General features: G+C 42.5%; 1 protein-coding gene across 6 annotated transcripts in view; it reads left to right on the forward strand.

The window, feature by feature from the left end:
• Window positions 1-17,728, forward strand: part of RIMS2 (regulating synaptic membrane exocytosis 2) — a 464,483-nt gene that overhangs the window by 334,744 nt on the left and 112,011 nt on the right. For 4 of the 6 annotated variants that reach the window (XM_042462971.1, XM_042462972.1, XM_042462970.1 and 1 more), the window contains 2 exons: window positions 10,274-10,447; window positions 11,586-11,695. In XM_042462971.1, coding sequence (XP_042318905.1) covers window positions 10,274-10,447; window positions 11,586-11,695 — 284 coding nt within the window. Of the gene's footprint in view, window positions 1-167; window positions 231-8,858; window positions 8,937-10,273; window positions 10,448-11,585; window positions 11,696-17,728 lie in introns of all 6 variants that reach the window. The other 2 variants (XM_042462968.1, XM_042462975.1) reach the window with 2 other exon arrangements.

The following is a 17,728-nucleotide window of genomic DNA, read 5'->3' on the forward strand; positions in this document are numbered from 1 at the left end:
TTGTCCAAAAAAGGTCTAATTTCCCAAATGCATTCATTGAAAATAATCAATGAAAAACACTAGAAGTAATTGCCAGATCAGTAAAATGAAACATATATAATGAAAAATGTTATTATGAAATTAGCTTCATCTTTATAACATGTCTTTATTTTAACTGCATTGCAAAGGTATTACAATGGTGCAAGTTCATGGGCAGATCATGTAGTCAATGGTTCAGCTGAAAACTATGGGTAAGTAAAGTGTGTAGTGTTACAAGTCTATAAAGATATATATTCATACTTCCAATATAGTGTTATTCTATTTCATTATTATTTTTATGCCTGACAAGAGGTTATCCTTCATTTTTCTTTTCACAAAACCCTAAGAAGGTGATTTTTAATATGATATTTCTGCTACTTTCTTTTCCCTCATATGATCACACAATGGGTCATAATCTAGAAGTGTAAAGTTATATTAATGTCAATGAATAACAGTTGCAGGTAAGCAAACCTCTTTTTTTCTTTGTGTGGTTTGCTGTATTCAGGTACACTTATAGATGGTGACCTCTATATGTATTTCTCTCTTGAGGATTATAACATGGTAATTTTACCTATGAACAACTAAGGAAGTGTTGACATTGCATTTAAATGAATTATTAAGGCATTTTTATCACATACGTATTTCCAGAGTTACTTTCAACTTTCAACACATATTAGAGATAGTGTAGTAGAACTTCTTAAATAGAAATTACCTATTTTCAGTTATGTACACTGAAATAGGATCTATCATCAGCAAAAGCCTTAGAAATGTTCTCATGAACATCAGTCTGTTGGAAATCCAACCTTGAGACCTGAGACTTGAGAAGAAAGGTGTCAGTTGTATAGAGATGTTAATTTCTTGAGTTTGCTTTTTTAATTTTCAGTTTGCTGTGTTGTAAAAATGATGTGGTATATTCTTACTTCATTTATTTGTTTGTTTTCTCATTTACTGGGTATTATTATTTATTACCGTATACGCTTGACTATATACAATATATACTGCATATACCCGTATATACTGTACTCGAAGGCAAGTAGATAAATAGGTACCACTTCAGTGGGTAGGTAACAGCATTCGATGCAGTCATGCTGGCCACATGACCACCAGAGTAGTCCGTGGGCAATGCTGGCTCTTCGGCTTAATAACAGAGATGAACACCGCCCCCTACAATTGGTTATGGCAAAACATTCATGTGAAGGGACTACTTTTACCTTTTACCTTTACACTCGAGTATAAGTAGAGTACTTATATTTATAAATGAGGTTGACTTATATATGGTAATAAATAATAATACCCAGAAAATTTAGGGCTTGTTTTAGAGAGGGTAGAACTTTAGGACTCAGCATGGTCATTCTTTGCCACCCGCCCACCCTTGGTTGTTTACAGCTGGTCTGCTTATCTCCTCACAGAAAGTGGACAGGAGGAGGAGGAGGAGGAAAGACAAGCGAGCCAGCTGCAAACAACAGTGGATGGTGGCAGAGGAGCCTTGAAGGGTGAGTGTTCACCTTTCATTCTCCTCTGCATCCTGGCTCTCTCCTTGGGAAAAAGCCAGGCAATGAAGGAACCTTGGGGGACGAGCAATTGCCCTTCCTCCTCCTCTACTGCCCAGCTTTCTCCTCAAGAGAAAGCTGGGTGGTGAAGGAACCTTGAGGGCGAGATTTCACCCTTCCTCCTACACCACCCAGTTTTCTCTTTGGGAGAAATCCAGGTGGCAAAGAAACCTTGAGGGGTGAGTGTTCGCCCCTCTTCCTCCTTCACTGCCCAGCCTTCTCCTTGAGAGAAAGCCAGATGGTAGAGAAGCCTTGAGGGGATGGGTTCACCCTTCCTCCTCCTCTGCAGCCTGGCAATACCATATATACCCTTGTTTAAGTCAACCCATTTTTTTTTGGGGGGGGGGTCAATATTTTGCATTAATTTTTTGGTGTATTTTTTTTACTTATACATGAGTATATATAGCAAATATTCTCTGTTATAGATAGATTCCAAAGAATTTGGATCTGAAACAGACATGCACCTTCCGACTGCTTTGAGAGCATGGCATTGAGTTGACAAATGCCCCCAAAGGGGCTGGAGGTCACACTTAGGGCATGCCGAGGCAGCAAAAGCCAGCCTTTCCAGGTGTGGATTTAACTCCACTCCTGCCAGCTGCCCATTTGGGACCGCTGCGGTAGTCCACTTTGAGAGTGGGTCCTGTGATTGCTGCAGTCCCGAGCTGATCACAGCTGGATCTGCCCCAGGCTGCATCTTTTGGCCCATCTACTTCATCCCTTTGAGGCTAATTTTAAGCTTTCTAGCTTTTATGTACAGGCTACCAAATGCAATAAAAACATTAAATTTTATTAGTCACATAATGCATATATTATTTCCTGTTCAAGGTTACAATCTTCCTAAAGCTCTGTACAAACAGAAATTCATAAAATCACAAATTTTAGATACTTTTTAGGATCACCAAATTTAAAACAATCTAAATCCAAATTGAAATAATAATCCAAAGGAGAATATATAATAAAAACATTAAAATCCAAGGGAAATGAGTACATTGTTAAATGTTATCTTAAAAACTACAACAAACAGAGCCTTCTTTTAGGAAGGAATCCCATACATAAACTTGATCGTCCACTCTGGCAGTTATTTAGAAGGAACATTCAAGAACTTTTGAGAAAACAATGGTGAAAACACTCACCTCTTCTGTTTAATTTTGTTTTGACAAATGGGTATACCATACAAATATATTCCTTTAGGAATAGGAAAAAAGAGTAACAATTTTTTTTTTGTCTAATGGCTTTCATTTCAAATACCATAGATAGCATACACTGCATTTAATGAATGTTGGGTATGTTGGATATTGTGAATGTTGGATGTCGTGAATTTGGGTTTTTTCCCCCCCGGCAATGGGCCAGATTGTTTGGCTTCCTCCTAAGGAATGGGATGCAGTCCTTAATTTAAAAACATGTATGGTTGTATCTAGGCTAAGAGCTAGAGTTAATGTTGCTCTGCTGCTAGTGTAACCACACAGCAGAACTACTCTCCTTTCCCCTTCTCTTCTACAGGAAACCCTCAGAGCTGTTTGGTTCTGAACATTTCCCAGGCCCATGAAGTAGGGTTTGGCCTACATGGGGAATTTGCAGTGGGAAAGGGAGATCCCTACTTCTGCTACATTTTACTTTTTACCCCAACCTTGTTTTAATGCAAAATCACCACTTCCGGAGACTTTCAGAGAAATTTGGGAGGAGTTTGGATTAAAATAGGTTTTGTTGTTGTTGTTTTTTTTGTGGGGTGAGCTTTGAAAGATTTTCAGGGCCCTGGGAAACAAAAAGGGCCTTGGGGATTGTGATTAAATCATGATGGCTACCATAAGTGCAGCTGAGGAATCATATTACTTATCCTGAAGGAATGAGGGGAGAAGTCATGCTCAAAAAGCAAAAATAGAAGTGAAACAGAAGAGAAGAAAGTGGAGAAATGTGCCAGGGAAGAATATGGCAATCCTCAAGGAGAGTGCAATGCAAGTCTGAATACAGGGATACTCCTATTCATCTATACAATTCTGTTCATCATGCTTCCTTTCCCCTCACTTTTAGTCCAATCCTTTGTGTCTCATGTTTATTTCTTTGTTGCTTTGTAATCCTGAGGGCAGAGACTTTGAATTTTGTAAACCATTTTGGGAGTTCTTTTTGGATCAAGAACAGGGTAAAAAGTCTTTAAATAAATATCCTGTCATAGATTTCAGTGGAATGTAAGTGGAACTATAGCCATCAATTTTCACATTTATTAGAAAGGAACTCTCATACCTTTCATTCTCTGTATAACTACTGCCTTTTTCTTTATTGACTATTCTTTTGAAAAAAAAATTAATCTCCAAGTACTGTTCTTTAATAACTTAACAATAGCAATAATTATTGCATAGAATGATATAGAACTTAATAACATATATACAACAACAGTGTCAGCACAAGGCAGTATTTCTACATTTTCTGTCACACCTTTGTGTCTGGAAAATTTCTGTTGTGATAGAGGGGTTCGTTCCCAAGAGCCTCTTAATTATTATTATTAACCTTTATTTATGAAGCACTGTAAATTTATACAGCGCTGTACATGCAATCTTTTTAGTTAGACAGTTCCCTGCCCTTGGGCTTACAATCTAAAAAGACATGAGACAGAAGGAGAAGGGAGTGGTGGCGGGAAAGGGTAAGAGGTCCAGCAGTTCCTCTCTACCTCCAAGGCCTGGACCAAGGCAGATGGACTGGAGGGAGGGCTTGGCTTCATAATGGATGGTTAATCATTTTCCAGGGAAAATACATACTCTCAAGTAGGATAATGCATATACAGTACATAGCAATACAGGAAATGGTTTGATAAACAGGCACCAAAAGAACATCAAATAGTAAGTGACAATTATGCAATGCCTGGGAAGGCTTCTCTGAACAGGATGGTTTTCAACTCCATTTTGAAGCTGGTTAAAGAAGTGATGGCTCTTGCTTGTGGGGGAAGAAGGTTCCAGGAGTGAGGGGCAGCAAGTGAAAAGGGGCGAATCCGGGATTCTTAAACATTCTGTCCTTATAGAACATTTCTTCAGTAGCACCATACAACAATCCAATTGAATAAGACACTCATGTGTGTGTTGTAGTATATAAGAGAATATATACCTGTCCCATACTGGTTGCTGCATGCTATACCATCCTTTCTTGCCTTGGATGCCTTACAATGTAATCCTGTCTATGTTTACTGAAGAGGTTCGCCTATTGAATCAAGTAGATATCACAGGTATATGTAGAAATGCAGCCTTGATGAAGAGATAGCTAAGGCCTGGAACAGATGGGCCAAATGAAGTGGCGTTTGGCTGCTTTGGAGGTGTGGTGTTCAAACAACACACACCTTTGGACCAGAGCGAAAAGGAGCCATGGTAATCTGGCTCCTAGTGTTGTGGGTTGGGTCCTGCGGCTGCAGTCCACTTTGGGAGCAGGTGCATTGTTAGCACGGTCCCAACTCACTTGTGACCCGAGCAGACTTGGGCTCCTCTTTTGCATCTGTCTGCTCCGGCCCTTAGTCAGACCTACAGCAAAATGTTGCAGTTTAGCCTTATTAACCCCCTACAATTGGAAATCTCTTGTTAAGAGTTCTAGGCAGCCGCACCTTATTCCAAGTTACTCTCAGTTGTTCTAGGTTCAAGCAAACCCATTCATTATTCTTACCCGACCTTCCTCCTCCTACTGGCACTTAACATTCTGAGGGTCAGTCCTCATTGGGAAATTCACCCTCCATTGGGATGTGTGTGTTGAGATTTGGGATGTGTGTGTTTAGATGTTTTTTTTTTGTTTTGTTTTTTTGTTTTTTGTTTTTTTTTTGTTTTTTGTATTTTTGCAAAAATCCCATGGACATGCTTATACTTTGCTCATGTTTCTCTAAAGCCTCATTTATTTCTAAAATTCTTGTCCAAATTGCAGGATTTCTCAGAATTGGAACTACTATAATTTTGTAGCATGTCTTTGTGTCATGTCATAATCCTTAGTGGAATGCTGTGCAGGGATAGTTGGAGACTATCTATTCTAGCATGTATACGTGATATAGATGATGAAGGGACCTGGCCATGGTACAGAATGATTTTGCTACAGTCTTCTCATAGATGATGGCCTGTGGCCTGTAAGAGACAGGGCTGTGTATTGTATGGGAATACCTTCTGTAATATTTAAGGTAAATTTTAGATGACTTCTTTAACAAATAGGATAAAACTATTAATAATGCATATCATATTGCATATAACATAGAACATGCAGTGATGGGATATCCTTCCTTCCTATGATCTTCCTTTCAGCCTAACATTGTGGAGGTACATTATAAATGAATATGTCATTTTAAGAAAGTATCTTATGGACTGCTTTCCCTTGGAGTAAATACTTGCTTGACTGTTTTTCCGTGAAGCTTGAACTAAATGATGTAGCACTTTATTTAATTTTCAAAATCTTACAAACTTTCATCACACTTTCTGTCTATTTTGTTGGCCCCTTGGATTTTAACAGAAATTATGTTTGGGTTTTAACTTTATAGGAAGAGAAACTAGTGAAATACTGTTGTGGGTTTTAGAAATATCTAAGAAATGATGGATGCCCACAGAGAATAAAAATAAGAATCTTTGGGCAGGTATACTGCTTAACACAAATTATGTTTACATTCTAGTGGATGCACATCTGACGATAGATACAGCTATATTGAAAATACTGGTAGTTTGGTGTATCTTCATGTATTCTCCTTCTCTTTTCATGTACAAATAGTCTCTTTCTCTGATATTTTATGATTAATATTTTATAATAATAATATTATATTTAATATTGTCAGTGCATACATGTTCTTCTGTTTGTGAAGTATGTTATCCAGTATAGTATTATTTAAAAAGTATTATTTTTATATATGAATACCTAGAGTTTTAACTTTGTTAACAAGCAGAAATGTATTTTTAGCAGTGGTTATGGATGGCATGCTAACACAGGATTTTGTGTTTGTGACCAAACAGCAAAATCCCATTAGGTAGTAGAAGAATAGTTTGTCCAAGGATTGAAATCCAGCAACCTTCCACAGATACTGAAAGGTATTCCCAGTAAGAAGTAACTTATAGTCTTACAACTGTGGCTCTTAGGTATTTGTTTATTTGTATTCCTCTTTCAGTGTGGTCAGTGTCTCTAGAAGTAGAAGAATCTTTATATGGTCATAAAAATGCACCATAGTTTGGCTGCATTTTCATGTTTTCATCTCTTTAAACAGACATATTCATTGCTTTCGGTGGTTTTGTTGTTGTTGTTATTCATCTGATTGCTGCCATCATTTATGAGCTGTCAGGCACAGGAAGGAAATACTGCTTATGGGGAAGCAGGTATATTAGGAAGTATGCTAGGAAGCAATGAATTGTTTGTGTTCATGTATCTTCATGTTACCGAATTTGCTTACTGTAGCAGTAGTCCATATTTTAATGACTTTCTGTGTAGATTTATTGATGTGTTATCCAAGATCCCTTTTGTACTGATTTTTAAACATTGTGTGAATTTAAACTGTTTAAGGTGCATATAAATATTTTGTTTAAACTAAGAAAATGATTGTATTATACCACCACGAACTGAATTGTTACTATTAGACAATTTAACACAACAGGTTACACTAGGTTATATAAATTAAGTTCTGGTTTTGAAATGTTGGTGGATTTGTAAATTATGTGTTAATGATGAACAAACCCAGTGAAACATTGCAGGATTTATATGCTCAGTTAAGAAATGCAGGTCTGGATGCATTTTCCTATCAGCATGTGCGCAGATCTCCAACAAATTGTCAAGAAAATCGAGTGAATGCTCTTTACCAGTAAAGTTGAGTATCCCTTAGCTGAAATGCTTGGGATAGAAGTATTCTGGATTATTTTGGATTTGGAATATTTCCATATACATAAAGATATATCTTGGAGAGTGGTGTCAAGTCTGAACATGAAATTCATTTATATCTATATCTTATAAACATAGCCTGAAAGTAATTTTATACACATTTTTTTTAATGATTTTGTGCATGAAACCAAGTTTATATACATTCAACCATCAGAAACAAATTTCTCACTATCTCAGCCACCCATCTAGACATTATTGGATTTTGGAGTATTTAAGATTTTCGTATAAGAGATACTCAACTTGTATAATAGCAGAATGCAATAATAATAATTTTTAACGCAAAAACATATTAAACATTTTCAACATTATTTCAGCATTATTGGCTATTTCTCTTCTTACATGGCTTTCAGTTTTTGGAGATACAGCGCTTGTTACTAAACATCATTGGGATGGTATAAATTCTGTTACCTGAGAAGTTTAATAACGCATAGAAAACAAGAATCCTTCACTGAAAGTTCCTTGTCATTTAGGAAGCTAGAGAGCACACCCAACTTCCTTTGCCAACAATTGCATGATTGAGATCATACATTCTTATTTGATCCTCTTATCCCTTTTGCCAATACCTTAGTGCCATCTCCTTTCATATGTGGAGCAAGTTTGTAAAAAGGTAAAAAAGGTAAAGATAGTCCCTTGACATGATTGTCTAGTCATAACCGACTGTAAGGGGTGGTGCTCATCTCAGTTACTAAGGCAAGGAGACAGCATTGTCCAAGGACTACTTTGGCATGTGGCCAGCATGACTGCACTGAACGCTGTTACCTTCCCATTGAAGTGGTATCTATTTATCTACATGTATTTGCATACTTTTGAACTGCTAGATTGGCAGAAGGTGGGACTAGTGACTAGTGACATCATGTGGCACTTCAGCCTCGAACTGCCAACCTTCTGATCTTCCAATCATCAGAATTGGCATCTGAACCACTAAACATATTAACAAATAGATCTTTGTATTCTATTTGTAGTCCTGGAAATTAAGTAAGAAAGTCTTTGGCTGTTACACCTTTCTTCCATTATCTTGATGGTATGGGAGATAGTGCATTGTGGTTGCTTTTCAGACTATGAAAATAACATTAGAATATCCAGACTCTGGAGGAGTTACTTACATAGGATGTTCTCTCTGCACAAGACATGCTGATCTATAACTAAAACTGTAGCTTTCCTTTATGGTCCAAGGGGTTTGAACTATACTGAAGCAGTTCCTGTGTGTGAAAGCAATTTGAAAAGGAGACATGAATTTCATGTGACTTTAAAACATTATATTGTAAGAAAAACTTTTTTCTCAAAGGCAGCATATTTCCTTTCTGCCTCATGAATATACATATATATTTCAAATATAGCATTGAAGCCCTCCTCAAATCTCTTTTCAGCTAAGATATAGGTATTGCATGCTAAGGTGATTTTTTTGTTTCCTTAATATTAAAGAAGTGAAACAATGGATGTATTGGCAGATCAAGCTTCCTATTCAGAAAGTGAACATGTAGATCCAGAAGAAAACATGAGGTAATCTTTGTGAATTGTCTGAGATTAGCTGTGGCTCCTCCCTGATACATAGTACTCGCTGCTGATGTGTCCCAGTGCAATGTGTCTGCTTCTTAGGTGCTTTAAATTGAGGCTTTTGGTGGCTGGTATTATTCTGAAACTGTCTGTGGGGCTTACTACAAGAAGAGCATATATTAGCAGGTATTCCATTATTTTTAACCAAAGAAATCTGTTACTGCATCCAAGAAGGTTGGCAAACTATCACATTTCTCCAGGACAAAGCCACTTGAAATCAATGGAAACTGTAGAGTATTCTTGACTAGTATTTGTTCATATCAGTATGAACAGGATACCATGGTGTAGATGGGGTCTAAAATGCTATGAATTCTGTAAGTCCTTAAGAATACCTTTATTCTCCTGTCCTCTTTAATACCGATTCAGTTTTTGTTTTTTTGTGATATTTACTGTAGTCATTTCACTACCTAAATCATTTTATAAATTGTTTTTTAAATAAAGAGGAAGAAGCTACATTAATAAGCACATAATTAGAAATAAATAAAGCAATTTTTAAATAAAGAAGAAGCTACATTAATAAATACATAATCATCCAATTGTGGTGGGTACCTTACCATTCAACTGAAGATAAATCATGACTCAAAATGTTTCTCATTGTCCACAACAGTGTTTGTGCTACAGCATATATATGGTCAGCTTTTTGGAAACTTGTAATGTTGTTTTCTTTTTTCCAGGTTCCTATGTGTTCTCTCATTACAGTGTCATGCTAGCACTTTTTATCTGATGTAACCTGTATTTTCCCCTCAGAAATGCTGCTAGTATTACTGCATAAGCCTTATAACTTGTTGTTTGGTAGCATATAACTTTGATCTGCTTTTTAAAAAATTATGCCCATCGAAGGTTAACACCAGTATTTTGTAAATGGAAAGAAATATTCCTCAATATTTTCTAGTAGTTTGAACTTGAAAACCATGGTAATCCTGGTAATAACTACTTTGCTGACTGAGAATGGAAAGCGTGATTTTCCCCCCCTATATTAATTTGGCTTGATACTATCAGCCAGTTAAGCATTTTTTAAATATGGGCATTGTTCTCACAACGTAGTGACTACTACATTTTTAATGCAGTATATGCTGGTGAACAAGCTATATTTAATTCCATTCTTGAGCCATTTAAAAAAAAATGCATTACCAAATTTTTGTGTACAAGAACACACACACAAGAAATTGAAAAAAGGTTATAAGAAATGTGCTTAATGTTGCTCATCTCCAAAACATATGATCCACCATAATTCATAACTACAGATTAAGGTCAATTGAGCTGCTTTTTGACTAACATTACAGGAATTGGGAACCTAGACTACCATATCAAAGATCCAGATCAACAGAACAGCGTCCTGTGCTAGAACGGCCCAGTCCCCGCTCCCGATCCACTGAACGTCCTGATTCAAACCTCATGAGATCGATGCCTTCATTAATGACTGGAAGATCTGCCCCTCCCTCACCTGCCTTATCGAGGTGAAACAGACAATCCAATCAGACTAATCCTGCCCCACCAACTCACTCTTTTATTTTCCCAAAAGCTCAGTGCTGTTGCCTGTCATCATCAGCTGATCACTAGTAGCTGTAGATACTAACCTTGCCAACGTCTACACACTATTTATATTTCACTGGAGATATAATGGTGTGGCTGTCATTGTAATTTGTTTACTAACAATAATTAATGACACAATTAATTACATTTGTTTTGTGATTTCTCATTTATCAGGAATCCTGGGTGATTTCTTACACTAAAGCACTTCATAACTACCACGTACTTCTCTTACAGAATGAGAAATTGTATGTGGTCATCAGACATCGCTTATGAAATCGTCATCATAACATCAAAGGAAACTTTTTTTCTTAAGAAAACAGTTTCTTAAATTATATTGTACTTTTTATGTATTAAGTATTCTTTTAACTAATGTTTTCTCTGATTTGCTGTGTGCATGTTCTGCATTGTTCCTGTTTGAGTAATTGTACTGTATTCATAAGTGGAATTTAAATAAGTAAGCTGTTCTTGCAAAATGACTGGGAAGATGATGAATACATGTGGGGGGGGGGGCTAAATTTGTCTCATTCAAATTATTTTCTGAATGCTTTGCTTTTTCTCTAGTACATTAATGTAGTTAAGAACAATGGTGTTATGATTCCATTTCACTCATTGAAATGTACTTCTGTTTTATTGTCTCTCATTGAGTTCATGCAGAGTTTTATGTTTTAAATTAATGTTAGCTGAATTCTAAAATCACTAATATCTTTCTGTGGAACATGAAAATATAAAACATAAGCATACACACATTTTCCTGTGTATCTCTTTCTGTATGTTGTAATGCATCTGTGTGCATCAATACCTGCATACATTTTCATAGATAATTAGCAGATGCGATTACATAAACATGCTGTTTATCATCCCTTTGCATAATTTTGACTTTTTTCAGATAAACTTTTTAAAATTAATAACCATGTCTTTATAAACATGTAGGAATGAACTGTTAGAATATCACTGTCAGCAAAGGTTAAGAATACAGAAAAACCATTATCGTATACTTATTCTTCACACATCTAAGAATAAATGTATTTTACAGTTGATGGTTTCTCTTGATGTGTCCTGTAGGTCAAATGCTCGTATGGGGTCTGTCCAAACAAGTCCTTCAGGTACTCCAGTAGCAGGACGCAGGGGTAGACAATTGCCACAACTGCCACCAAAAGGAACACTGGAGAGAAGTAAGTGATCTCTTTAAAATGTAAATATATTCTTGCTGAAGTATGGAGGAAGAGTAACATTTGCAGCCAGTTTGAACAAAAAGCTTTAACCCTCAAGTTTGTGAACTGGTTGTTATTGAGATATGTGTTATTATATTGTCTGTTACTTTGAAACAGTTTTTAATCATTGGTGTCTTCTATAATCATCATCACAATTACAGAAATAATATGAGAATCATTAGCCATTCTATTTTAATTGCAGTGAAAATATATGTTGGAAGTGTTGGTTTTAAATCCTTATAATGATGAACATATCAAAAAAACTTCCCAGCATGAAAAGATCGCAAATGCTTATTGTTTCAAGGGATTAGATAAGAATTTAGAGTGGACCATATCAAATGACATAAGTGCCACATGAAATGGTCTTGTTAGTAAGAAATATGGAAACAATAGAATAATAAAGGGTCAAACATGGAATATAAGTGGATCTCTAGTCATAAGAATAAAAAGGTGTGTACTGCAGTTATGGGTGGCTAAATATTTTGTGTTGTATATTATAACAATATTTAATTTCTACTCATGGTTTTCCTCATTCTGCCCAAATGCTTTGGTGGGAGGATGTTTATAGGTTGATGTTAAAAAAAATTGAGCACTGATATTGTCATTTAAATGGGTCATGTGTACCTGCATCTTAACTGAAGAAGCCCCATGATTTAAGCAGTCTCTTGTTGGGAAAAATGGATTACAGTTGTCCCTCCATATTCACTAGGGTTAGGGGCACAAGACCCCCGTGAATATGGAAAAATCCCAAATAATAAAAACACTGTTTTTACCAGAGAGGACACCTCTCTAGGAATCTCTAGGTCCTCCAGTGCAACTCTGTGGTCAATGTCCAACATACACTGACCATAGAATGGCACTGGAGTAGCTACTTTCAGTGCAACTTTTAGTTAAAGTTGACCACAGAGTTGCACTGGAGGACCTAGACAGTCCTAGAGAGAACATATTAATGAAATACGTGAATAATCAAATCCGCAAATATCAAAGCCGCAAATATGGAGGGATGACTGTATATATGAGTTGCCACTATTTCTCCATCCTAAATTAAATTCTCACTGCTACATCAGGATATCTAGTCAGTGTACAAGCTGTGACCTATGGAGAGATTTATAGTATAATCCTATATGTATCTACTCAGATGTAAGACTTCTGATACATTCAGCTGGATTTATCCACTATTAAGTAGATAAAAGTTTGCAGCCTTAGTTAGGCTGTCACCCAGATAGATGGTCAGGCCCTGGAAACACCTAACTTAAAATGTTTTGGGTCTCAAATCAACTTCAGTCCCTTTTAATTGAATCCTGATTTCCATTGCTTATTTCCTATTCCAGACTTTTTAAAAACAAAAAATTAAACTTATAAGAACCAGAGTATATTTAAGTATTTGCATTGCAAGTTTCTTCTTCGTGGTCTCTGCGAATACATACAAATGGGTTTCACTGCGCCTGCGCAGTGCTGCTTGGAACCTACTGGAATCACTGGGCAGAGTTCACTCTGCAACATATTGAAACTTTTTGGCGGTAACTCCGCCCACCCGTTATAAGGCCCCTGCCTTCCCGCTCTTTTCCCCAGTTCCTTTTTTCCGCCGCGCTAGCTGCTTCAGAGGAACTTTCGCTTGCTTTGCTTGCTTGGAATCACTTTCGCTTTTTGACCTCGGACTGTTTCTTGACCATTCTTTGTCTCCCGCCCCTGGTAACTTCGGACTTTCGCATTGTTGACCTCGTTTTTCGATCTCCCCATCGGCTTTGACGACTTCGAAAATGCCTGCACCCTTCTAAAAGTGCGACATTTGCGGAGGCAAGGTGCCCGTCCAAGATCCGCACTCCTCCTGCCTGCTCTGCCTTGGCAAGGACCACGACACCAAGGCATGCCTGCTCTGCAGGTCCCTCTCCTCCCAGGCGCGGAAGAACCGTGAGTCCCGGCTTACTTCAGCTATCGCCCTGGGAAGGGTGCAGGAGGGAGGCTCGCGGTCATCATCTTTGCCGCCTGCGGCTCCCGCCGCCTCATCTTCCCGAGCCAGCGTCTCCAGCGTGGGATCTGGGAGAGCCGCTATCCCTAGTGTGGTGTGTGTCCCGGCCGGGACCCCTTCTACCACCTCCGATGTGGCCCGTGGCTCCAAACTGCCCAGTGCCACCGACAAGCCCTCCAAGCGCCCCCACAAATCGTCGGGGACTGAGGGTACCGAGCCGTCCTCCAAGCCGGCGGCAAAACCGGAGAGCTCGCGTCCAAAGGAAGGCTCGCGCCCGAAGAAGGGCGTCGTGGCTGAGGGCCAACTGGTCTCGCCTTCGTCTTCCAAGGCGTCCAAGGCGTCTCACCATGCCCCGAAGCAGAAGGAGCCGGCTGGTCCTCTTGCAGGGGCAAAGTCTCCAAGGCCTTCCTCATCGGCGGCGGCCGCTGTCCTCCTGGACCTTCCGGACAACCCCTTCTTCCCGGCGGAGGAGACTCCAAAGGCAGGGAAGAAGAGATGCCAGGATAAGTCGGATCATGATCCCGCTCCGAAGAAGTCCAAGCCTTCAAGGGATCGGTCCACCTCTGACCTGCCGAAGGCAAAGGATAAACAACGCTTCCCTTCAAAGCAGGGCCGCGCTTACAAGGCGACAGCTCCACACGATCCGGAGCCTGCACCAGAGGTACGGCGGTCCCCGGCACCGGACACGCCTCTGCCTACCATGGACTTTGCACACGGGATGGAAGAGACCGTTCCCCTTCTTCCACCGGGACAGCAGTCGCCTTCTCCCCCAGGGTCTGTCAACGAGGAAGATCAGCCCCGTGGACAGGAGATGCCGGACCTGTTCTTCGATCCTCAGTCTGGCCGTTATTATCTATCGGTTTCAGAGGACAAGGCCATGAGGGAGTTCACCAGGCTGAACCCCCATCCTGCTGATCAAGTCACCCAGTCCAGATCGGTCCCGACCGCTTCTGTCTCTGAGAGGCCCCCGTCTCCACCTCGCAGGCGTTCGAGGTCTTCGATGGACGTCACCCCATCTCGTCCGAGATCCCAAGTCAGGGTGACGGACCCCCTCTCCTCGGACCTCGACTCAGATGATGAACCTCTTCTCCCGTCTGAAGTCCCTTCCGACGAGGACGTCCTCTCGGTTTCTGTTTCCCCGCAGAGGATGCATGATCCTGAGCCATCTTCCCCGTCCGATGACGTCCGGTCCTTCACCGAGCACGTCATCAAGATGGCGAGAGCCCTTGACATCGAGCTCGCCTCGCCGGAGGACGACGCGGAGGACCCGGTGGAGCGTCGGGTGCACGGACGAGTGCCCACCCCGCCTTGCCTGCCTCTCTTGCCTTCACTCCAGACCATAGTGAAGAGGTCCTGGGAGTCCCCAGCCACCCTGTCGGCGCCCTCCCGTAAGGTTCAGACGCTCTACAGGGTTGCCCCGGCGAGCTGTCCCTGGTTGGCCGACCACCCAAGGCCTAACTCTGCGATTGTCGAGGGAGCCCAGCACAGCTTCGTCCCGAAGCAGGCCACCTCACCTGTCGACCGGGAGGCGAAGAAGGTAGATGGACTGGCCAAGAAGGCTTACTCGGCATCGGCCCTGGGGGTCAAGGCTGCCAACTACACCGCCTGCATGGGGGCCTACATTCAGACCCTCATGGAGAGGATCTCCCCCCTCGTCCCGGACGTCCCAGATGACATCCAGAGGCAGCTGGTCGAAATCAGGGACGAGGCCCATTCCATTGGGAGTTGGCTCATCACCACCTCCAGAAATGTGGCGGACTGTTCGGGGAGACCCATGTCAGCATCCATGGCATTGAGGCGACATGCCTGGTTGAGGGCTTCTGACCTCAACCCCACGGTCAGACAAGCTATTGAAGACATGCCGCTCGACGGGACCGGGCTCTTCCACGCCGAGACCGACGACCGCCTGAACCGCAAGTTCAGGATGAAGGCGGCGGCGAGGAAACATGGCATGTCCTCAGCACCGGCCTCTCCGTACCGGAAGCGTCAACGCCCGTGGCAGCCGCAAGGTCAGTCACAGGGGACCTTTCCCCGGGATCGGCAGTCCCAGCAGCAGGGCTCCCAGAGACAGCGCTTCCCCTCGCAGTCTTCCTCCTCCTCTGGCCGTCGCAACTTCCCGCCTCAGTACCGCAAGTCCCGCCGGCAGGACACCGACCAGGGGAAGAAGAGAGCCTGAAGGGACGCAGCGCACTTCGCCTCTCCTTCATCCCCTTTCTTTTTGGACATCCTGAGGCCCTTTGTTAACACCTGGGCCTCCATAACATCGGACTCGTGGGTTCTCAACATCGTCCGTAGGGGTTATGCCCTCGAGTTCCAGGAGCTCCCTCCAACTGGAGCCTTCATGTCCACTCCCCCCTCGGACACCCTTCTCGACGAAGTGCGCACCTTGCTCAGCAAAGGGGCAATCTCCCCTTTGCCGCCCGATCAATGTCCTCGGGCCTTTTTCTCCAGGTACTTCACGGTACCAAAATCGGATGGGGGCATCAGGCCCATCCTGGACTTGAGACAATTGAACTTGTTTCTGGACTACCGCCGTTTTCGAATGGTAACCTTGGCTTCCATTCTGCCTCTGCTCCACCAGGGCCTGTGGTTCGCAACCGTCGACCTGAAGGACGCCTACTTCCACGTCGGGATCCGAGAGTCCCATCGGAGATTCCTCGCCTTCGCTGTCGGCTCTACTGCGTACCACTACAACGTGCTTCCTTTCGGCTTGGCCACGGCCCCGCGAGTTTTCACGAAGTGCATGGCACCGGTGGTGGCATACCTTCATCAGAAGGGCTTCATGGTCTTTCCCTACCTGGACGACTGGCTGTTTGCAGCCGAATCCCAAGACGAGTTGCAGGAGGCAGTCTCATTCGCCTTGCACCTCTTGGACTCCCTCGGGCTGGTCGTCAACAGGGAGAAGTCCCACTTCACACCGACCAGGCAGGTCAAGTTCATCGGGGCCATCCTCGACTCTGACAACTGCTTGGCCTTCCTCCCTCCGGACCGGTTTCAGGCCCTGACAACGTCCCTCAGGCCGTGCATCTCCCACAGAAGGGTGAGAGCCAGAGACGTTCAAGTCGCCCTAGGCCACATGGCATCGACGACTTTCGTCACCCCCTGGGCAAGACTTCGTCTTCGACCTCTCCAATCCTGGTTCCTCTCCGTCTTCTCTCCGTTGGAGGACCCTCCTTCAAAGTGGCTCACGGTACCGAGACCGGTGGCCGCCTCCCTCAGATGGTGGCTAGACAGCTCCAACGTTTGCACTGGGATTCCTTTCCATCAGCCCCAGGCACAACTGACTCTGACAACAGATGCATCCCTGGAGGGATGGGGCGCCCACCTGCGCGACCTCGTCGTCAAAGACAGGTGGTCCGCACAAGACAAGCTTCTCCACATCAACGCTTTGGAAATGCTCGCAGTGGAGAAGGCTTTGAGGGCGTTCGAGTTTGCAGTCACGGGAAGAGTGGTCCTCCTGAGGACGGACAACACCACCGTGATGTATTACATCAACAAACATGGTGGTACCAGATCCAGGACCCTACTCGATCTCACGCTCCGCATCTGGGACTGGTGCATCCAGAGACACGTTCTCCTGCAGGCGATTCACCTCCCTGGAGAGGACAACGAACTGGCAGATCGCCTCAGCAGGTCCCCATCGGTGTGCCACGAGTGGAGGCTCCATCCCGAGACGGTCAGCGACCTCTTCGATCGGTGGGGAACCCCCAGGATCGATCTCTTCGCAACCAGATAGAACAGCCACTGTCCCCAGTTCTGCTCCAGGAAGCGATCGGACGGATCCCTCGGAGACGCATTCGCTTTCCTGTGGACGGGGGAGCTCCTCTATGCCTTCCCTCCGTTCCCTCTCATCATCAGGGTGGTGTCCAAGATGACAACGGACCGCTCGCATGCGATCCTGATCACCCCGTGGTGGCCGAGACAGCCGTGGTTCGCATCCCTTCTCCACCTCTCCAGGAGATGCTTCTTCCGTCTCGACCCTCGCCCGGACCTGCTGTCGATCCAGGACGGACGAATTCTCCACC

Source organism: Sceloporus undulatus, chromosome 4, assembly GCF_019175285.1.
Source record: "Sceloporus undulatus isolate JIND9_A2432 ecotype Alabama chromosome 4, SceUnd_v1.1, whole genome shotgun sequence".
In the NCBI taxonomy this organism is placed as follows: domain Eukaryota; kingdom Metazoa; phylum Chordata; class Lepidosauria; order Squamata; family Phrynosomatidae; genus Sceloporus; species Sceloporus undulatus.